The following is a 23,489-nucleotide window of genomic DNA, read 5'->3' on the forward strand; positions in this document are numbered from 1 at the left end:
CTGCATGCATTCTGTCATGTGAATATGTCAGGTCAACTGCATCTTGGATGTAGCAGCAATGTAAGTTCAGACATTGGATCCCAGTTGCCGGTACCTACGGCGTTAAACAGACCCAAAGTCAGAGTCCAAGCAAGGGGTTTGCCACACAAGTAATCAAACAGGAGCCCAAAGCATGTAATCCAATGCCATATTCAGGAACATAGCCATGAGGAACAGAGTGGAAGTCAAAGCCAAGGGTCAGAATGTCCAAGAAATCCAATCAGCAGAGTCAGGAATAGCCACAGCAGATCATAGAGCAAACTAATAACCAGGCATTCTGGAATCAAGTCCTGTGGAACATGGAGCACAACAGTGATTTCTGATTCCAGCCAAACACCTGTACTTGTAGAATACGAGTGATCTGAGGGATTACAAAGCCGGTTTACGGTCATTAGGTCGACCACTATTGGTTGACATGCATTAGGTCGACATGGTCACTAGGTCGACATGGTCGTTAGGTTGACATGGGAAAAGGTCAACATGAGTTTTTCAAATTTTTCACGTGGACTACGATTGGGAATAGTAACCTGTGCCGAGCGCAGCTGTAGTGGAATGAGGCACCTTGCCCGAAGCATGGCGAGCGAACACGGTGCACTAATTGGGGTTCCCCATCACTTTACGAAGAAAGCGACACGAAAAAAGTAAAAAAACTCATGTCGACCATTTTACATGTCAACCTAGTACATGTCGAACTATTGTATGTCGACCAATAGTGGTCAACCTAATGACTGTCGACCTAAATCTTGTCGACCTAATGACCCATAGCCACAAAGCCAATACTGGCGTCTTTAATGGGAGCTTTCCCCTTTCTATGAGATGTTTAGTTAGACTAGCAGGGGCTGATGTAGAGTGTCACAGATGTCCACTTTTGGAGGACTATGGCAACATTTAGCGCTGTACATGCTCGTAACCCAGTGTACACATCTTTGGCAATAATGTATGTCTTGTACCCAGTATAGGGCTGGTGTGTGCGAGCTGACCATGATCACAGCTGTAATACTGTACCAAGCTTATGGATATGGGCATTGCAGACGCAGAGATATGTACAACTCAGTATAAAGAAGAATATCCCCATTTAGGGCCTAGTACATGTTTGTAAGTAAAGCAAAAAAGCAAGCAGTTGGGCAAACCATGTTGCACTGCAGGTGGGGCAGAAGTAACGTGCAGAGAGAGTTAGATTTGGGTGGGGGGTGTTCAAACTGAAATCTAAACTGCAGTGTAAAAATAAAGCTGTCTAACATTTGTGGGCTACATGCAAAAGCAGCCAGTATTTACCCAGCACAGAACGAAAATAAATGTATTTGCTCCCCTTGTATTGCAACATGGTTTCTTCCAGACACAAAGTTACTTTGTTTTTTGTGCTCTACTTACAAACATGAATTAGACCCATAGTTCCATGCACACAATGTACAAATCTGCCTCAGAAACTATATTCCTAACAGAGGCACTTATCAACCTACTAAGGGATCTTGCAGGCTACAGGGTGACATTAGCAGCTCCCAGCACATCGCCTGCTAGCAGTCTAACAATCACCCCAACAACCAGTTTCCCAATGTGCAGTGGGAGATATTCAGATGCTGAACCAAACAAGTGCAACTGAGAAAATCCATGTGTACTGCAGGTGGGCAGATGTAACATGTGCAGAGAGAGTTAGATTTGGGTGGGTTATATGGTTTCTGTGCATGGTAAATACTGGCTGCTTTATTTTTACACTACAATTTATATTTCAGTTTGAACACACCCCACCCAAATCTCTCTGCACATGTTACATCTGCCCCACCTGCAGTGCAACATGGATTTGCCCATTAGTGTGCTTTTTTTGGTTGCTAACAATCCTGAATAAGCCCCATTGTCTGCTCTCTTAGGTGGGGTGCATTTTTTTTTAGCTTTATGCAAATTGTCTGCTCTTTTAGGTGCAGTTTGTGCTTTTTTTTGTGTCTGGAATAAAAATTTCAGGTCAGTTCAGTTTCTCAGTGTTTACAAAGAGGAAATATAAAAAAAATACCAATTTAATGTTATTTTTCTCTTATTAAGTCATTTGTTGTTACAGTTTAATGCATTTTACCTTGTACTGCAGATTTTAGAACTACATTATTTTTCCCATGGAATCTTTCTCTCCATAAACTCAACTGTATAGAGTGGCGTATCTATTATGGGTGAAAGGTGTGCGGTCTCCAGGGGGCCCCACACCGCACACCCTGCACCCATTTCTTGAATACTTACCCCACGTCGGCGGCAGCAGCGCTACACAAGCTAAGGCATTTTCCCCGATGTTTTGCGCATGCGCAGTAGGAAAATTACTGGGAAAACGGGCACTGTACCATTTTCCTGGTGTTCTGCGACCCTAATGCTTAGAAACTACTGCGCTTCCGGACAGAGAGGAGGGGGCCAGATGGAAACTGCACACGGGCCACCTCTTCTCTTAATACATCCCTGATAGGATACTTTCTAACTTTGGTTACATTCTGCATATACCAGCATAAAATAGTTTCTTATATAAATATAGACAGGGCAGCATATCTGTTAGACCGGGATGCAGTGAATATGCCGGCTGTCGGGATCCCTGTAGCCGTATAACCAACGCTGGAATCCCGGCACTCGTTGGAATCCCGATGTGGAAACTCTGAAAAGGGCAGGAGACCGACGACAGAATCCTGACGGGATGGGAGGTTAGGGTTAGGCAACTCCAGGGGGAGGTTAGGTTTAGGTTACGGGACCAAAAGGTTAGGGTTAGGGGGTAATCCCTGTCGGGATTTTGAACATCGGGATCCCAATGTCGGAATTATGAATGCCGGGATCCCGGACGCCGGTCATACATACTGATTCCGTTAGACATTGTACATGCCTTTCACATGGAGTAACATCCATTCAATACTTTGGCAGCCCACCAGCTCACACACCTATAGTTGCCAATATATTACAATTATTTCCAGGGAAACTTTGGAACCGAGCAGGATCACATGAGAATGTCTCAAAAGAACTTGTGGGTAGACGTATCAAACTTTCCAACGAGAACAGGTGAAGAAGTTTCCCATACCAACCAACCAACCAGCTTCTAAATATCGGGCTAGATGCATCATCGCTTAGAACAGGGGTGGGGAACCTTCGGCCCTCCAGCTGTTGTTGAACTAAACATACCAGCATGCCTTGCTATGGTTTTGCTATTTGGCCATGCTAAAACTGTTGCAGGGCATGCTGGGATGTGTAGTTTAACAACAGCTGGAGGGACGAAGGTTCCCCACCCCTGGCTTAGAAAGTGATAAAATAGAGAGTGAAGAAGTGCCAGCCAATCAGGTCCTAACTGCCATTTTTCAAACACAGCCTGTGACATGGAAGTCAGGAGCTGATTGGCTGGTACTTTTTCACTCTCCAATTTATAACTTTCCAAACGTTGATGCATCTGGGCCACTATATTATAGAATTAACTTGATAAATGATAGCTTAAAGCTGACTGGTTACTGTGGAAAATGTATCCACTTGTCCTTTTTAGAAGGTTTGATTCATGTCCTCTTTGTGTGTTACAATTCCTATTATGAGACGTTTGTTTGACTTGTTTATATTTTGGGTTTATCTTCAAAATACCTGCCTTTATTAAGTATTAACCTATAAAGGCTATAATGTGAAGACAGATAATGAGAAATACAATTCCTCATCATGGATGGTGTAATGGTTAGCATTACTGCCTCACGCTACTGAGGTCATGTGTTCGATTCCCACAATGGCCCTAACTGTGTGGAGTTTGTATAGTCTCCCCATGCTTGTGTGGGTTTCATCCCGGTACTTTGGTTTCCTCCCACAATTCAAAATATATACTGGTAGGTTAACTGGCTCCCAACAAAAATTAACCCTAGCATGACTGTGCGTACATGTGATAGGGAATATAGATTAGATTATAAGGTCCACTCTGGCAGGGACTAATGTGAATGGGCAAATATTCTCTGTAAAGCGCTGCGGAATATGTTTGCGCTATATAAATAACTGGTAATAAATAATATACAGAGTAAGTAGAATTTTACTGTGACGTCTCAACATTCCTGAGAAAAAGCATACCTCCCAACTGTCCTGCTTTCAGCGGCTCAGTCCCGCATTTCGGGTTCTGTCCTGCCGCCACACCACGGGCTGCATTGTCCCACTGGAGAAAAAAGTTGTGGGAGGGGATCACTTGCACTACGGGTGAATAGATGCTGTGGGCATGTGCATTGCATTTGTTCACAGTGCGAAGAGAGCCTGGGGGCAGACCAGCATCTCCGTGAGTGCTGGGCAGTCTGCCAGGGTGACAAAAACAGGGGACGTGTCAGGAGGCCACACCTTCTTTTCAGGTGGCTGTGCCTGCGGTGTGTGCGGGATCCTGGTATGACATTACAGAATATTGTATGAAATAGGGACATTTCCAGAGGCAGCTCTTTTGAATGCTGGACTCTCTCTGGAAATCGGAGGCCACTGGACATCATGATATGTACAAATGTAACAGGCATTCATGACTACAACAAATATTTATTTCAGTAAATTCAGTATAGTATTCTGGTGATGCAGATAAATGGTGAAGTAGGTATATTTGTATGGGTGTAGCACACATGGCAGATATCGGTAGTTCACCTTCTGAAACAATGCGAGAACATACATGTGTACCCAGCACATGTATTGCAAGGGTAGTACCAGCCTGCCCAAGGCACACACACACACAGCATGTACAGACAGCGCCACACTTAACGTCATGTATGCAAACAGGTAAAGCACAACATAGGTAAACAAGGGCAGTGCCAGCCTCCCCTCATACACACGCAACCATATATTCACACAGCAAAGACACATCACACATGGTAGCAGGCTCTCTTTCATAGATATGTACGAATGGACATTAGTGTGCCTCATTTGGTCTAATAACGGACAAAATCGACATCTAGAGACCAACCCATACACACAAAGTAGGACGGGATATATAAAAGTTATAAATCATCTCTGTGTACATGTAAACATTGATATACATGGTTTGGGAGTTTACTTGTGGGAGCTGCCATCTGAAAATCTTATTTAAATGTCATATATATAAATATATATATATATATATTCCATTTGATAATATTTGCAGCTATGTACAAGGAAACATCAATTTTCAGTTTCACACCTTTGTGATGGGAAAGGTGTTTGGTATATTCTCATGTTTTATTATAAAACATGCAACTCACAATCTGAGAGATTTCCAGTTTTAGTGCAAGTTGTGAAGGAACTGTCCACCTTTGGGGGGATATTTGCAGTGAGCTGCTTATGGTGCAAGTCTCTAGTGAGGATCAAAAATAGCTTGTGGTATATCCTGACTACCTGTGTCTTTGTTTCCTTAAGAGATATTTAAGCTATATGGTAGCAAAGCAAAGAAATCCAAGTTCAATGTGGTGGATATTATTACAGTATTTCTCACCTCTGAATTTCCGCAGCAATATCTAATAAAAGACAGGTAGATGTTCAGGGCTCACTAACACAGGTGTGCATGCTGTTGGATGCTGGGCTAATAATATTAGTGAAAAAAAAAGTTTTTTAGTAAAGTCTTTGAGGCCACGTAAACAACAAAAGTGCCGCATACTTGCAGCGAATAGCAGAACCAAGAAGCAGCATTTTGACCCTCGGGCATGGAATTGAAAGACAGTTACACTTTACCGCTCCAGTTCAGAACACCACCAGATTGTCCACACCTGATTCCTAACAGCCCGCTTTATACATTGTTCCCATTGGTCACACTTTGCAGAGAAGCTTTAGACACCTCGGTGCTGACGGTGGAGAGTGGAAAACTCTCATATCGGTCCCGACCCCCTGCACACCGGCAGCGGAGTAGCAAGGTCTTCACTTCTTTTTGGAAGTTGCTGTTGAGGAAACCATACATGACAGGATTGACACAAGTGGACGCCATGGCTGAGAGGTGGCAGAGAGAGAATATGAGATTGTGGTAGCAGGCAGAGATGCGCTCGTGGTCCCAATCGAAGAGAGCATTGAAAACAGTGAGGGGAAGCCAACAAAGACCAAATGCTACCACAATGGAAAGTAGCATGACATTTACCCTGCGGTGACCTCCCCGACGTCCTCCAGAATCCCCACCACCTGCTCTTTCCACCACATCTCTTCTCCTCCGCAGCCGCAGAAAGATACGAAGGTAACACAAAAGAATGAGTAGCAGGGGAAGGCAGTATTGGAAGAGCAGGAGACAGGTGGTGTAAGCCAGGCGGTGGTGCTCAGAAGGCCAACTGTCAGTACAAACATAATGGTCAATGAAAGGATCAAACGGCAATGAAAGGTTCTGAAATGGGTGCTTGGTTAGAATGCTGACGGAAAGGAATGGCAAGGAAATGAAACACGATACCGCCCAGGTTACAGCAACGGCAAGGTAAGCATGCCATGGCAAGGGCTTCCAACCGGTTGGGTGAATAATGAGCTGGTGCCTTTCCAAAGCAATGAGGACCAGTGACAGTACAGAGACTGTGACAGAGATACACTGTACAAATGGTGTGACTTTGCAGAGTGCTTCGCCAAGGATCCAGCGGTTCATAAGAGTGTAGATTACAGTGACGGGAAGGCACACCAGAGCCATAAGTATATCAGAGCAGGACAGGTTGGCGATAAAAATGTTTGTGACATTCCGCATTTCCCGCTGACGAGCAATAACAAAGACCAGGCAAGAGTTTCCAATAAGCCCCACGGCTATGAGAGCACTGTATGCCACCACTAGGAAGGTTACATTGCCAACAGAGTCTGTACAAGGGTCCTCACGTTCCCAGTTGGGGCCCAGACGTCCGGACACATTTAGGTAGAGAAGGCGCAGATAGTCCTCCATTTTCTGAAAATGTTGTATTCCTCTGGACTAACCTGCAAAGCACAAAACATTTATAAATTTGAGTTATATAAAGATATTAGTCTGACAAGAGCTAAAGTCCATCAGCATCCATAACATTCCAATTCGATTTATCTGACTTCAGCTTAGATAGGGACATGCTATAATATCTGCACTGTATTACATTGGTGGGAACAAATATATAGTACAATAAACCACCATCAATAGGGGAGAGAGTTATCAAAGCTTGGAGAGACATAAAGCACGCCTCACAACATTTCAGAAGTAGAAGTAGGGACTTCTTTTGCACACCGAAGGTGCACACACCCGAAAAGGAGGCTTAGCTTTTGTCCTATAGACCATGTCCCCGGAATCACGCTATTTAAGCTGTGCCCGCATGACAACCCCCCGTTTTGCGTCATGCTGGGGGTGTGCCCAGCACTCCGGCAGCTGCTAGGCTGCCCACAGCCTCCACTCTGCAGTGAATGGACGACGTGCACATGCGTGTGGCATCTATTCACCACCCTCGCCAGCACCACTGCTCAGTTCCCCAACCTCCCAACCACCTGTGGCCTGAGGGTGGGACAGCCCTCAGTTAGTGGAACTGTCCAGCTAAAATGGGGACGGTTGGGAGGTATGCATTGTGTCAAGATAAAGTACCATCCAATCAGCTCCTAACTGTCATTTTTCAAACACAGGTGTCTATTTACTAAGCCTTGGATGGAGATAAAGTACCAGCCAATCAGTTCCTAACTGTCATTTTTCAAACACAGTCTGTGACATGGCAGGTAGGAGCCGATTGGCTGGTACTTTATCTCAGGCGACTTTATCTCCATCCAAGGCTTAGTAAATAGACCCCACAGTCTAGTAAATGGCAGTTAGCCGCTGACTGGTTGGTACTTTGGGGCATATGGAGTCTATTTTCTAAGTCTTCACAATCTGCGCTGCTTCAGAAATACTGACACCCTTGGCCTGAAAGCTGATAATCATCCCTTTTTGCAACTCAGATAAATCGCCCCTTTTACCCATGACAGCAATGAGTGATATGTGTGCAGACAACCTATCGCATACCTTATATACCCACCAAGCCAGCACATGACACGTGATGTACTTCATGGGCTACACGCTGCCGATATCAAATGTAGGAGGTGGTCATAATAATGTGACTCCATTGTGTATAATTGAAAACATTACAATCCTGTGGGGTTTAGTTATTACACATGCTATATGCACACATACTGTATCTATAACCCACTGCAGAAACATGACAGCTAGAACCTGACTGATTTCTTCTGGATACAGACCATTTCTGCACATAGGGGGTCATTCCGAGTTGTTCGCTCACTAGCTGCTTTTATCAGCATTGCACACGCTAGGCCGCCGCCCTCTGGGAGTGTATCTTAGCTTAGCAGAATTGCGAACGAAAGATTAGCAGAATTGCGAATAAATAATTCTTAGCAGTTTCTGAGTAGCTCCGAACCTACTCACAGATTGCGATCAGCTCAGGCCGTTTCGATCCTTGTTTGACGTCACAAACACGCCCTGCGTTCGGCCAGCCACTCCCCCGTTTCTCCAGACACTCCTGCGTTTTTCCCTGACACTCCTGCGTTTTTTAGCCAACGCCGGGAAAGCGATGAGTTGCCACCCAGAAACGCCCCTTTCCTGTCAATAATTTACCGAACACCAGTGCGACTTAAAAGCGCCGCAGAAGCCACAGCAAAACAGCTAAGTTTTTAGTAAAATAACTAAGCGCATGCGCTCTGCGTACCTTGCGCATGCGCAGTAAGCGACTAATCGCAGTATAGCGAAAATCGGCAACGAGCGAACAACTCGGAATGACCCCCGTAGGGGGGATTCAGCATCAGTAGCAGATTTGCTAAAATCTTCTTCTGGTGAAAATCGCATGTTGGGGGCAGCCCAGCACAGGGAAAGGCCGCCTAGCAGGTGGAGCAACGCTCTGCAATGCAATTGCATTTCAAATGTAATCGCATCGCAGAAATTGTGAAAACTTGGAAATACCGGTTGCCCCCTGTATACGCAGCTAGGCTGCGTATACAGGCACACCGACGCCATGTTTCCCATCGCAGGTAACGCAGGTGACTTCAACCGGCCGCCCCGAAAACGGCCATGACACACACCACTGCCCACCAACGTTGCATAGCCGCCCCCGAACGCCCACCACCTGTCAATCAATATGCGATTGCATCATGCCGACGGGCAAGAATCAGCCAATCGGTGTTTTCGCTAATTATCGGCTGAAGCTGAATAGCCTCCATAGCTCTGTGTTTTAGCAAATAATCCTCTCTTCTCAGATCTATGTATGCATTATTTAGCAGCATGTAATAATACATTAGTGTTGCGGATGGGGGAAGGTTTTAGAAGTGTATAAATATAACATTTAGAGGAGACCTTTTTCTATAAATAAAGAAAATACACTGAGGATACCGTCTTCCTAAACGGATGAAAAGGCCAGGCTTACCGAACAGTTAAGAACGACCTCTGGACTAGGTCATTGTAAGACCTGATGTTCTGTTACTGGTGATTTCTAGAAGAAAAAACATTGGGGGATATATTTAAACAAGTGTCTAGAAAGAGACAGAAGAACTGTGGGGTTAAAAGTGGGAAATGAAGATAAGGTTTATTATTTATTAAGCATTATTTATATAAAGCCGACATCATTGCAGGGTTTTACAGAGAATGAGCTATTGTGCACATCAGTAAAATGGAGAGTGCAATGGTTTTTGGAGCGTGGACAAAATAAATAAGCGCGTGGAGGAAACCCACACAGACACAGAGCACATACAAACTTCACACAAATATGGCCCTGGTCCTAAAACTGACCAGTTGGATGCGCACTGATCTGATATGCATTTGAATCAGAGAATTTGCCGGATCTGCGGCACCCATCGGGTAGTGTGTACATACCTTTAGAAATGCTCTTTTCCACTGAAGTGTCAGTGCTTGTATTTACTTGTAGTTCTACAAGTATCAGCACTCCCTGGCAATCATGTGTATGGTGTTACTAGTAGTTCTAGAGGTGTACCCCAGAAGTCCATGGCTGTCAGGGCTTGCTGGGGCCAGTAGTGCCAAAGAAAAAAAATGCAGATTTCTCGGGTTTAACTATTAACAATCCAAAACACCCTTTAGGCACGTCTTTCTGATGATTGCAGTTGTTTTATTCCTAGGGTTCTAAGTAGGAATTAGCACCCAACTAGTGCTGCATGACATTATAGAGGACACCTAGCTGGGGTTTCCCTGTTATTGAGACATAGCCTTGTCTTGGGGGACCCCACAATGTCAATTTCCAAATTGCGGCAATCAGCACATGCTATGACTTCTGGTGCTTGGATGACTTTTGTGTGGTGGCCACACCATTCTTAGAAACTATTTATTTTTTAATTCCACATTAAATGCCAGTCACCATTATCATCACAGAAACATCATGATATGCTTAAAAACAATGGTGGGCAATAGGCTGCCTGACGAGTTTGATGCATTTAACATACTATTATACGTTTCACACATCTGTAATTCTCTGTAAACATTTTACATCTGTGTTTTGCAGTCAGATGCTTTCTGCATCGGCCCCAAGGTGTGTAACTTCTGAGTACTGCCATTCCCAAACCTAGAGATAATTATAACAGGAAAAAAATGACAAACGTTTGTTTCTATAACTTTTCCCACTCAAATAAACCAAACGATGGGCAGTGTATTGATGTCTCCTTTATTACTACTAACACAATGGTGATCGTGTAGTGGTGGGAGTATGTAAGCTTATTGTGTTCCAGATACGTATTTCCATAATGCATGCAGTATGCATACTAAAAATCCATGAGAGTATTGGAGGGATGTACTAGCCTTGGAGAGTGATAAAGTGGAGAGTGATAAACTACCAACCAATCAGCTCCTGTCATTTTTTTCATAGCCTGTAACATGGTTGTTAGAAGCTTATTGACTGGTACTTTATCTCTTTCCACTTTATCACTATCCAAGGCTTAGTACATCTGCCCCTATGTCTGAATAGGTGGACGGCCAAGTGTAAAGCTGGCCATACACTTTATGAAAATCATTCATACCAGCTAAATAAAGGGCTGGTATGAACGATTATCATTCAGTGCACGGTACAGAACAACAATCTTCACAGCCTGGAAACGGCTGAGAAACGGTCTGGAACGTTTGGTTATCAAACCTGTCTGATCCACCCAACCGTCATTCAGCCAACTTCAGGCTGTGAATGGAGATTGCCACAATACGTCTTGCAGTGTTTGAAGGCGCTCTGATTATCAACCGGTCGCTATCATGTAGTTTATCTGCAGCTTAAGCACAAGAGTTTTCCATACAACTGCAAAGCAATTGGAAGTGGGCACAGCTACAGTTATGCCTTTTTGGAGGCTAATAATTTTAATTATCAGCAGCACAATCCTGCTGCTTCTGATTGGCTGATTGTGTATTGCTAACTCCAGCCCTCCAGTACTTAGGGGCTAATTCAGTAAGGATCACTGATGCGATCCTTGCTGCATTTCCCCGATGTTTGTACAGAACGGGTCCTGCGATCACGCGCAGATATGCAAACGCCTCTGCCTGATTGACAGGCAAAGGCGTTCGTGGGGGTGGCGTTGGGGGAAAATGAGGGCAATAAGTTTTCCGGGAGTGGCGAGGCCAAGGACTGCATCGCGAGATGCAGTTACCTTGGCCTCGGAAGCCGCAGTGCGACATCAAGTATGAGAAAGCTTAAGCTTACTCAGCCTGCCGTTGCAGATGAACATTGCGACCAATGGTTTGCATCACAGATGTAGGTAGGAGGTGGTATGCGAGCAGATTTGCATTTGCAGTCCTTACTGAATACCCCATTAGCTAGGTGGGTGTATTATATCAAGTAGTAGCCATCTTTTCACATTACTTATTGACATTTCCATTTAGGCTACTGCAGGAAAGTAGTAGCCATCTTTTCACATTACTTATTGACATTTCCATTTAGGCTACTGCAGGAATGTAGTAGATGATTCCATATATTTTTAAATGGAAAAACAACAGATGTTTGAATTCAGTTTCACTTGTGTTTCATATCTGTTTTGTATATAATTATATTTTATATTGAAGAATGTGACTTTCACATCTATAAGTAACTGTCCAGGCAATCTCCTCTCTTAAGGCCTGATCCAGTGTTGCATACAGAAGCGCCTGCATATTTTGCCGCAATCTCATCTGATGCTAATGCTGCAGCCGATTTCCTTTCTGTTCTGCACCTCTTTGCGGTGACAATCAGCCCGGATGCGCTCTGCGACTCACGCGCATAAAAAACCAAAACCATTGGTCATTTGCATCAATTTCGGCATAGAATTCAATTCTGAATAAGGCCCTTATAGTTTTATTTAAAACTTGTTGCGTATGATAAATGGTGCTCCAGTCAATCAGCTCCTGTCATGTGTTTGAAAAATGACAGTTGGGAGCTGATTGGCTGGAGCACCAATCGTCATATGCAAACTTGTTGATAAATGAGCCCCTTACTGAGGGTGCAAGTATAACCGCTTGTTCACTTGATATACGATTGTCACAAATGATAGCGTCTATGAGCTGGCTGCATCTAATGCTGGGTACGCACTAGACGATGTGGCTGTCAGCAATACGTCGGCTATCCCGTACACACTGAATGATATAGCGCATGACTTCGCATTATATCGTTCAGTGGCCACAGCCAGAAGCATGGTGGCATTCAAAATATCTTCTGAACGGCCTGCACTGCAAGCCAATCAGAAGACACAATGGCCCTCATTCCGAGTTGATCGCTCGCTGACGTTTTCGCAGCATAGCGATCAGGCTAAAAACTGGCTGTTCTGCGCATGCGTATGGGCCGCAGGGCGCACGCGCCAAGTAATTTCACACAAAACTAAGCAATTTTACACAGGGGCGAACAACGCTTTTCAGTCGCTCTGCTGATCGGTGAGTGATTGACAGGAAGTGGGTGTTTCTGGGTGGTAACTGAGCGTTTTCCGGGAGTGTGCTAAAAAACGCAGGCGTGTCAGGCTAAAACGCAGGAGTGGCTGGAGAAACGGGGGAGTGGCTGGCCGAACGCAGGGTGTGCTTGTGACGTCAAACCAGGAACTAAACAGACTGCAGTGATCGCAATCTAGGAGTACGTTCTGAGCCACTCTGAAACTGCATGAAAAAAATGTCGTGCAGTTCTGCTAACCTTTCGTTTGCTATTCTACTAAGCTAAGATACACTCCCAGAGGGCGGCGGCTTAGCGTTTGCACTGCTGCTAAAAGCAGCTAGCGAGCGATCAACTCGGAATGAGGGCCAATGAACGACACGTGGGAGCGCGCAACTATCCGTACACACTAGATGATGTGCAAGGACGATGTATTGTCTAGTGTGTACCCAGCTTAACTGAGCATATACACAGCATTATGTTTTCTTTACTTCCTTTTTTTAAGTACATTCAGAGCACACATAAATACAAATAGGATTTTCTAAATTATATATAAAATTCTAAATAAACCATGGATCCGAATTATTTATGGCAAGATTAGGTTGCCTGGAACTCTCTTGCTGTTGCTCAATGACCCAAGTCTGCCAACATAATCTGTCAGCTAGTAGAAGTTGCTGTACATACTAAACTACAGTACGTACATGCTCTGGAAAAATGGGTGTAAATTAAAGAAGCCCATGTACATACACAGGTTGAGTATCACATATCCAAATATTCCAAAATATGGAATATTCTGAAATACAGAATTTTTTGAGTGAGACTGAGATAGTGAAACCTTTGTTTTCTGATGCCTCAATGTACACAAACTTTGTTCAATACACAAAGTAATTAAAAATATTGTATAAAATGACCTTCAGGCTGTGTGTATACGGTGTGTATGAAACATAAACGCATTCTGTGCTGAGACTTAGGTCCCATCGCCATGATATCTCATTATGGTATGCAATTATTCCAAAATACGTAAAAATCCGATATCCAATATACTTCTGGTCCCAAGCATTTTGGATATGGGATACTCAACCTGTAATGTATTTCTGCCAATGTGCAGAGCTCAAGTTATACTGTACATCAGTCAGCCAGTAATAGCGCATGCCTGTAGTTTCTGCCAAACACACATCTCAGACCCTGATGTCCCACTTGCGCCAATGGGCCTGATTCAGACCTGATCGCAGCAGCAAATTTGTTAGCTAATGGGCAAAAACATGTGCACTGCAGGGGGGGGGGGGGGTGGCAGATATAACATATGCAGAGAAAGTTAGATTTGGGTGGGTTATATTGTTTCTGTGCAGGATAAATACTGGCTGCTTTATTTTTACACTGCAATTTAGATTTCAGTTTGAACACACCCCACCCAAATCTAACTCTCTCTGCACATGTTATATCTGCCCCCCCTGCAGTGCACATGGGGCCTAATTTTGCACTGCCGCGATCAGATAGTCACCGCCTACAGGGGAAGGTTATTTTAGCTGTGCAAGTGTGCAAACGCCGTAGCAGAAATGTACAAACAGATGTTGTGCAGTGTCTGCACAGCCCAGGACTTACTCAGCCGCGGCGATCACTTCAGCCTGTTCAGGATCGGAATTGACATCAGTAACCCGCCCTGCAAACGCTTGGACACGCCTGCGTTTTTCCAAACACTCCCAGAAAACGGTCAGTGGCCACCCACAAATGCCTTCTTCCTGTCAATCTCCTTACGAATGCCAGTGCGAATGGATCCTTCGCACAAACCCATCGCTGAGCGGCGATCCGCTTTGTACCCGAGCAACACGCCTGCGCATTGTGGTGCATATGCATGCGCAGTTTAGACCTGATTGCCCGCTGTATGAAAACACAGCCTAACGATCAGGTCTGAATGACCCCCATGGTTCTGCCCATCCGCTAACAAATTTGCTGCTACGATCAGGTCTGAATTAGGCCCCTTGTGCACTGCAGGGGGGGGGGGGCAGATATAACATGTGAAGAGAGAGTTAGATTTGGGTGGGTTATATTGTTTCTGTGCAGGGTAAATACTGGCTGCTTTATTTTTACACTGCAATTTAGATTTCAGTTTGAACACACTCCACCCAAATCTAACTCTCTCTGCACATGTTACATTTGTCCCCCCTGCAGTGCACATGGTTTTGCCTAATTTCTAACAAATTTGCTGCTGCGATAAGGTCTGAATTAGGCCCCATGTTTTAAAATAACTATTTTATGTGCAACAAATGTATTCTCTAATATGCATTCTATATTAGACATCAATTAAACTACAAAAACTTCTCTATTTGCAGAATATACCATCAAAACACCCCTTTTCAGGAGGGGCACCTGCAAATGTTAAGGATCCCCAGGATTTATGAATGATCTCCAATATGCGGCCCCTCCATTTCTGACAAAAGTAGTAGCCCCCTGGTTTCTAATGGGACTGCTCTGCTATCAGAATTACAAAGCTCCGAGCATGGCCCTGGCAACTAATGACATCTTCAGATGGGGTGGGGTGGGGGGGGGGGGGGGTGTTGAATTAGTTAGCTACCCACATCTGGCAACCATGTGAGATCTCAGGAGGAAACTCCTGGCCCCTTCTTAGTAAATGTCTAACAACATACTAAGAACTTCCATTCTGCCCACAATTATGAGGGTATCTGGTGGTGCTTATAATAGGCTATAGAGCAGGTATTATCACAGAATGTACTCACAGCTTTCTTTTCAAGTTTTATATAAATATATTACTGATAATGCCATTGGCGAGATTTAATGGGATTAATGTGCATTGATCCATCATAACATAAATACAGTGCTCCGTAACAGACCTTTGCAGTCTGTGGGTTGGGGCTCTAAGTGGGATCCCATAATCTGTGAACAATTCCCCCAGTGGCAGATATTTTATATGTGTGTGTGTGTGTGTGTGTGTGTGTGTGTGTGTGTGTGTGTGTGTGTGTGTGTGTGTGTGTGTGTGTGTGTGTGTGTGTGTGTGTGTGTGTGTGTGTGTGTGTGTGTGTGTGTGTGTGTGTGTGTGTGTGTGTGTGTGTGTGTGTGTGTGTGTGTATATATATACAGTATATCTCAGTGACAAAACATTTGAATATTGTCACTTTAGGTCCCAGTCAAAAGACAAACGAATAACGAATAAATGATTGTTGAGCACCCCTGATCTAATATAACATGCGAGTTTATAGAAAATCATGGGGTAGAACCCTAGGAAGAATTATCTTCAATCAGTCCTGTCTGCATTGTATAGGAAGCACTATGGACCCCCCTGGCAGATAAAGCGTTAATGAGACAGGACATCTAGGGGGTCTACAGTAGGTAGGAGGTGGGTGAGAAGATGCTATGCAGATTATGACTGCCTGATCCACATGCACCATTGGTTTTGCTACAAATCAGTTTGTTACCAAGTGTTGTAGAAACCCCTGGGAGCTGACCGGATGGGACAGGGTGACAGACACAGAGCAAGGAGAGACAGTCACTTACGTGTCACTCACAGGAGAGTGTCAGCATGTAGGGATCAGGTGTAGAGAGAATGGTGAGGAGAAGAAGAAGCAGCGAGATAAGCAGGGAGGAGAGAACTGTCAGATGTCTGCTGTGTGACTCCTACTCTCTGCCCCCCCTTCCAGCTGCCCCCCGCCCCCTTATCTCTCCCCTCTCTTTACCTTTCCACTGACCTCTGTCTCTGATGGTGTCCCACTTCTCTCCTATGTCATCCCTTATGTCTCTCACTCTCTCTAATATTCTCTCTCCCCCCCTAATACCTGCACTTCACCTCTCCTCCTCAGTGCCCACCCTTCCCCTTCTGCACTGGTGTTGCTGTAAGGAGGAGGTGCTGGGATGATAGGGGTGCAGACCCCAGGAGATTGGGATGACTGGAGAACCCCTCCAGCTCCTGCAGGAGGAATGAAGAGCTCTCAGCAGACGGACAGACTCATTATGGGGAATCAGTTGCTGTTGCTAGGAAACCAAATTCTTTTTTATCTGGAATCTGCCAGCAACAGAAACAAATTATTCCTAATCCTCCTCACACTCCGCAGCCCAGCACCTTCTGCTATTCCTGGGCATGCACGCACTAAACTGTTCCTGCACCCACTACTCTGGCACCACAAGAATAGCTGCTTTTCCTGAGCATGATCCTGTACCCATAACCCTTCCACCGCAGGACCAGCTGCTATTCCTGAGTATGCTCCTGCACCCATAATCCTGCCACCGCAGGACCAGCTGCTATTCCTGAGCATGCTCCTGCACCCATAATCCTGCCACCGCAGGACCAGCTGCTATTCCAGAGTATGCCCCTTCACCCACAACATTGCCACCGCATGACCAGCTGCTATTCCTGAGTATGCTCCTTTACTCAATACACTGCCATCACAGGAACAACTGCTATTCCTGAGCCTGTCCCTATTACCCTGCCAACACTGGGACAGCTGCTATTCCTGAGTATGCTCGTGCAGCCATAACCTTTCCACCGCAGGACCAGCTGCTATTCCTGAGTATGCCCATGCACCCATTACACTGCCACCACAGGAACAGCTGCTATTCCTGAACCTGTTCCTATTACCCTGCAAACACAGGGACAGCTGCTATTCCTGAGTATGCTCCTGTACTCAATATTCTGCCACCGCAGGACCAGCTGCTATTCCTGAGTATGCCCATGCACCCATTATCCTGCCACCACAGAAATAGCTGCCCTTCCTGAGCATGCACACACTAAGCTGCTCCTGCACCCATTACCCTGCCAACACAGGAATAGCTGCCATTCCTAGGCACTCGTACACTAAACTGCTCCTGCACCCATTACCCTGCCAACACAGGAATAGCTGCCATTCCTAGGCACTCGTACACTAAGCTGCTCCTGCACCCATTACCCTGCCAACACAGGAATAGCTGCCATTCCTAGGCACTCGTACACTAAGCTGCTCCTGCACCCATTACCCTGCCAACACAGGAATAGCTGCCATTCCTAAGCACTCGTACACTAAGCTGCTCCTGCACCCATTACCCTGCCAACACAGGAATAGCTGCCATTCCTAGGCACTCGTACACTAAGCTGCTCCTGCACCCATTACCCTGCCAACACAGGAATAGCTGCCATTCCTAGGCACTCGTACACTAAGCTGCTCCTGCACCCATTACCTTGCCAACACAGGAATAGCTGCCATTCCTAGGCACTCGTACACTAAGCTGCTCCTGCACCCATTACCCTGCCAACACAGGAATAGCTGCCATTCCTAGGCACTCGTACACTAAGCTGCTCCTGCACCCATTACCCTGCCAACACAGGAATAGCTGCCATTCCTAGGCACTCGTACACTAAGCTGCTCCTGCACCCATTACCCTGCCAACACAGGAATAGCTGCCATTCCTAGGCACTCGTACACTAAGCTGCTCCTGCACCCATTACCCTGCCAACACAGGAATAGCTGCCATTCCTAGGCACTCGTACACTAAGCTGCTCCTGCACCCATTACCCTGCCAACACAGGAATAGCTGCCATTCCTAGGCACTCGTACACTAAGCTGCTCCTGCACCCATTACCCTGCCAACACAGGAATAGCTGCCAATCCTAGGCACTCGTACACTAAGCTGCTCCTGCACCCATTACCCTGCCAACACAGGAATAGCTGCCATTCCTAGGCACTCGTACACTAAGCTGCTCCTGCACCCATTACCCTGCCAACACAGGAATAGCTGCCATTCCTAGGCACTCGTACACTAAGCTGCTCCTGCACCCATTACCTTGCCAACACAGGAATAGCTGCCATTCCTAGGCACTCGTACACTAAGCTGCTCCTGCACCCATTACCCTGCCAACACAGGAATAGCTGCCATTCCTAGGCACTCGTACACTAAGCTGCTCCTGCACCCATTACCCTGCCAACACAGGAATAGCTGCCATTCCTAGGCACTCGTACACTAAGCTGCTCCTGCACCCATTACCCTGCCAACACAGGAATAGCTGCCATTCCTAGGCACTCGTACACTAAGCTGCTCCTGCACCCATTACCCTGCCAACACAGGAATAGCTGCCATTCCTAGGCACTCGTACACTAAGCTGCTCCTGCACCCATTACCCTGCCAACACAGGAATAGCTGCCATTCCTAGGCACTCGTACACTAAGCTGCTCCTGCACCCATTACCCTGCCAACACAGGAATAGCTGCCAATCCTAGGCACTCGTACACTAAGCTGCTCCTGCACCCATTACCCTGCCAACACAGGAATAGCTGCCATTCCTAGGCACTCGTACACTAAGCTGCTCCTGCACCCATTACCCTGCCAACACAGGAATAGCTGCCATTCCTATGCACTCGTACACTAAGCTGCTCCTGCACCCATTACCCTGCCAACACAGGAATAGCTGCCATTCCTAGGCACTCGTACACTAAGCTGCTCCTGCACCCATTACCCTGCCAACACAGGAATAGCTGCCATTCCTAGGCACTCGTACACTAAGCTGCTCCTGCACCCATTACCCTGCCAACACAGGAATAGCTGCCATTCCTAGGCACTCGTACACTAAGCTGCTCCTGCACCCATTACCCTGCCAACACAGGAATAGCTGCCATTCCTGGGCAAACAAATACGAAGCTGCTCCTGCACCCATCACCTGGCACCACAGTAACAGCTGCTATTCCTGTTCAAACACCTCAGTCTCTCTAGGATCTCCGTACATGCTACGATATTAATGGCATCTATGGTATTCCTTGGCACTCACTGTTGCATTATTGCTTATGTAAAAAAATACACAGAGACGAAATGATGATACCATACATCAGTGCCGTAACTAGACATTTTAGCGCTGTGTGCAAGAAACAGCATCGGCGCCCCTCCCCCCATATACAAAACAGGGCCAATGCGTACCTCAGGCACATGCCAAAACTATAGGAGCATGGCCACAGAGCTCCCTTTCACACATTATGGCAGCAAAGCCCCCATTTTTTACACATTAGGCAGGTAGAGTCCCCTTTTTTTACACATTACAACGGCAGAGTCCCACTTTTTACACATTAAGCAGGCAGAGTCCCCTTTTTACACATTACGGCAGCAGAGAGTCCCCTTTTTTACACATTATTGCAGCAGAGGCCTCCTTTTTACACATTAAGCATGCAGAGTCCCCCTATTTACATGAAAGAGAGAGTGTGTGTGTGTGTGTGTGTGTGTGTGTGTGTGTGTGTGTGTGTGTGTGTGTGTGTGTGTGAGTGACAGTGTTTGTATGTGTAAGTATTATACTTAACTGTGACCAGCTGGCAGAGTGGCAGGCCTCTCTTCTTCTCCTTCCTGCCCTCCTCCTCCTCCCTCAGCTCTCAGCTCCTCGCAGTGCAGTCTCTCCCAAGTTGCAGGGGGTGGCGATCCGACATCCAGAGGCGAACATTTATGTCCCGGGACTCGGGAGCCAGAGCTGCTGCTCCTCCATCCTCTCTCCCCCGCGGCCGTTCCCCCGGCGTGATGCAGTTGCTCCCAGCACCCACAAGTAGGAAACTTGCAGGGGGAAGGTAAGGGAGCCATCGCCGCAACTATGTCTAAGAACAGCCCGCTGCTGGTGCTGGTGATCAGTGCAGAGGCTGGGACGCTGCTGAATGAAGCCGCGGAGACCAGAGGGCCGGGTCAGCGAAGTTTGGACGTTGAGGAGTTGATAGTGGTGAGTGGGCGCCGTCAGATTAGACTGCGCTAGCAGGTTGATTGCAGCAGGCAGCAGCAGTGCCACGGACGATCACCTTGCTTGCCCGCATACTGAGCCAGCGCTACTGAGTCCCCTGAAGCAGGAGACGGGAGACAGGCGCCAGCGGGAGTGAGTCGGGCTGGAGATAGCGGCCATGTGGGTGAGGGGTGTGCTGCTAGATGGTGCGCTCTCAGTGCATTTGCGCTGTGGGCAAGGCACCATTGGCACACATCTAGTTACGGCCCTGCCATACATAGAATAATCTGTCCTTCTCTCAGACCATTCATCTTATTATTTCACTCAAAACAGGCACCAGAGCCTTAAACTGAAAACCTATTTACTACTTAAAATATCAAGTTTAGCATTGTAGCCTCACTTGTATCCTGTTGGACACACAGAGGGCCTGATCCAGACAAAGTGGCAATGTTTGATGCAAGCGGCCAATGTTTTTATTCTGCACATGCCCGCACACAGCACACCAGGTTACCACCGGGGGATGCCAAATCAATTTAGTCACAGAGAGATGCAATTTTGTTGGGATGTAAAGTAATGGAGTGCGTGGGTTAGGCTGCGGGGGAAGACAGCTATGGTTAGACTGTGGGAGAGGTGGGTTAGGGTTGGGGTTAGCCGGAGAAAACTTACCAAAGATTGCCGGCATTTAAACCCCCGGGATCCTGCTATCGGCATTCTGACGGTTGGGATTCCGTACTCAACACGTAATATCATTGGCCACTTTGGTATCCTATAAATGCACTGTCCTAGACCCTCTTGCATCCTATAGATCTTGTATGCTATGGGGGTAATTCAGACCTGATCACTTGCTAGCTGTTTTTGCAGTCCTGCGTTCACATAGTCGCCGCCCACCGGGGAGTGTATTTTAGCTGTGCAAGTGTCCGATTGCATGTGTGCGGTACAAAAGAACTTTGTGCAGTTTCTGAGTTGCCCAGGACTTACTCAGCCGCTGCGATCACTCCAGCCTGTCCGGGGCCGGAATTGACGTCAGACACCCGCCCTGCAAACGCTTGGACAAGCCTGCATTTTTCCAAACACTCCCTGAAAACGGACAGCTGACACCCACAAACGCCTTCTCCCTGTCAATCTCCTTGCTATCGGCTGCGCGAATGGATTATTTGTAAAACCCATCGTACAGCAATGATCCGCATTGTACCCGTGCAACGCACCTGCGCATTGCGGTGCATACGCATGCGCGGTTCTGACCTGATCGCAGCGCTGCAAAAACCACTAGCGAGCGATCAGGTCTCAATTACTCCCTATATCCACTGTATTATAATTAGATCCTCTTATACCATGCATACACTGTGAGATCATTAGGCCCTCCAATATCCTTTGCGTGCATACAATGTCCTTTCTCTTACGTCCTAGAGGATGCTGGGGTCCATTTTAGTACCATGGGGTATAGACGGGTCCCTTGGGAGCCACTGGCACTTTAAGAGATTAATAGTGTGGGCTGGCTCCTCCCTCTATGCCCCTCCTACCAGACTCCGTTTAGAAAATGTGCCCGCAGGAGCCGGTCACAGCTAGGGGAGCTCTTAGGAGTTTTTCTAGTTTTATTGTTTTCTGAGTTGTTAGGTTACAGGAAGGCTGCTGGCAACAGCCTTCCTGCTTCGTGGGACTTAGTGGGGGGAGTAGGAACCAACCCTAGAAGTTAATGGATCTCTATCTCTGATAACAGGACACTGAGCTCCTGAGGGTGCTGATCGCAAGCCCACGAGGCGACCGCTCACTCCCGCAACATGGCCGCCACCCCCTAACAGAGCCAGAAGAAAGAAGAGTGGCGAGTACAGGGCCGGCGGCCCGGTTAGCAGGTCACCAGCGGGAATGGGGGCACAAGGGTGGGAGCGCAGCTCTGAGGGGCTGCACTCCAGCAGGCTCAGCAACAACACTGTGTAGGCGCTTGAGGGGTGACCTGGGCAAGCGCAATTCACCCTAAACTGGTCACTAGGCTAACAGGGGCTAATCCCTGCTGTTAGCAACAAACACCTCAGGCCAGTATAAACAACTTAGTGCGGGAAGCTGCGCGCTATAGCAAGGGGTGGGGCTTCCTCTCAGAGCGGTTCCAGCACTCACCAGCGCCATTTTCTCCCTGCAGATACATAGGAAAGAGACGCTGATAGGGAGCGCTACCCTCCAGATAACTCCAGCAATACCTCTGCGGTACCAGGGTGTTATAGACAGGGGTGGAGTGTGCTTATAGTACTAGTTACCCCATTAAGGTTAATTAGTTAGCGCCAGGCTTTTATCATAATAACTGCCTACAAGGGCGCTGTGTGGCTGGCTCCTTTTACTCTGTACCTCTCTGAAGGTACTCTGGTGGAAACTGTATCTGACATTTTCCTGAGTGTGTGTGTAAGTGTGTATATCCACTTTACCATGTCTAGGGACTCTGTGTCCTGTGCAGCAGAATGTGTATCATCTCCTGATGAGTCTATCCCATGTACTCAGGACTGCAATGTACTTTCCCAGCCTTCGGAATCCGAACCCCCATGGGTGGCTTCTTTAAGGGGAATGATATCCCAGATTTCAACAAGGATGTCACATACTGAGAAAGAGACGCAGTTTTTGAGAAAATCTGTAGAGGGTTTAAAGTAGTCAGCTCCCGCTACATCCTCAAACACCCCATCTACATACCCGACAAAATGTACACTTGCCCAGACAATGCAAGTTGACACTGATACCGACTCTGATACAGGGGACGGTGATGGGAATATGAATAGGTTGAACTCGATGGACAATTGTCTTTTTTCAACCTAGATACTATGTTACTATGTCACTATGAGATGCATCCCTTGCTGGAGGGGTGCAGCTAATGATTAAAGCCATTAGGGATGTTTTACATATTTCTGAGAAGGTATCTGAGCAGGAGGAGGAATCTTTTTTTTACCAAAAATAAGAAATCCTCGCTTACCTTCCCTGCTTCTAAAGAGTTAAACTCTTTATTTGAAAAATCCTGGGAAAACCCAGAGAAGGAATTCCAGATCCCTAAAGAATTCTCA

The 23,489-nt window shown here is 46.5% G+C and overlaps 1 protein-coding gene across 2 annotated transcripts; it reads right to left on the bottom strand.

Annotated features, from left to right (window-relative positions):
* Positions 1–4,513: 4,513 nt before the first annotated feature.
* LOC134935064 (neuropeptide Y receptor type 1-like) lies at positions 4,514–16,421 on the bottom strand. 2 transcript variants are annotated; one of them, XM_063930367.1, is made up of 3 exons: positions 16,307–16,421; positions 9,336–9,401; positions 4,514–6,891 (listed from the first exon to the last, which is right to left on the bottom strand). In XM_063930367.1, the coding sequence occupies exon 3, from the start codon at positions 6,857–6,859 to the stop codon at positions 5,747–5,749; it is 1,113 nt and encodes a 370-aa protein (XP_063786437.1). In that variant the 5' UTR covers positions 6,860–6,891; positions 9,336–9,401; positions 16,307–16,421; the 3' UTR covers positions 4,514–5,746. The 2 variants fall into 2 exon arrangements, with proteins under 2 accessions (XP_063786437.1, XP_063786436.1); XM_063930366.1 differs by having other exon boundaries at positions 16,296–16,421.
* Positions 16,422–23,489: the final 7,068 nt, after the last annotated feature.

Source organism: Pseudophryne corroboree, chromosome 6 (assembly GCF_028390025.1).
Source record: "Pseudophryne corroboree isolate aPseCor3 chromosome 6, aPseCor3.hap2, whole genome shotgun sequence".
In the NCBI taxonomy this organism is placed as follows: domain Eukaryota; kingdom Metazoa; phylum Chordata; class Amphibia; order Anura; family Myobatrachidae; genus Pseudophryne; species Pseudophryne corroboree.

What these genes read in the sequence shown, in the direction of transcription:
- LOC134935064 (XM_063930367.1), bottom strand. Translation starts at nt 6,859, where the DNA reads ATGGAGGACTATCTGCGCCTTCTCTACCTAAATGTGTCCGGACGTCTG.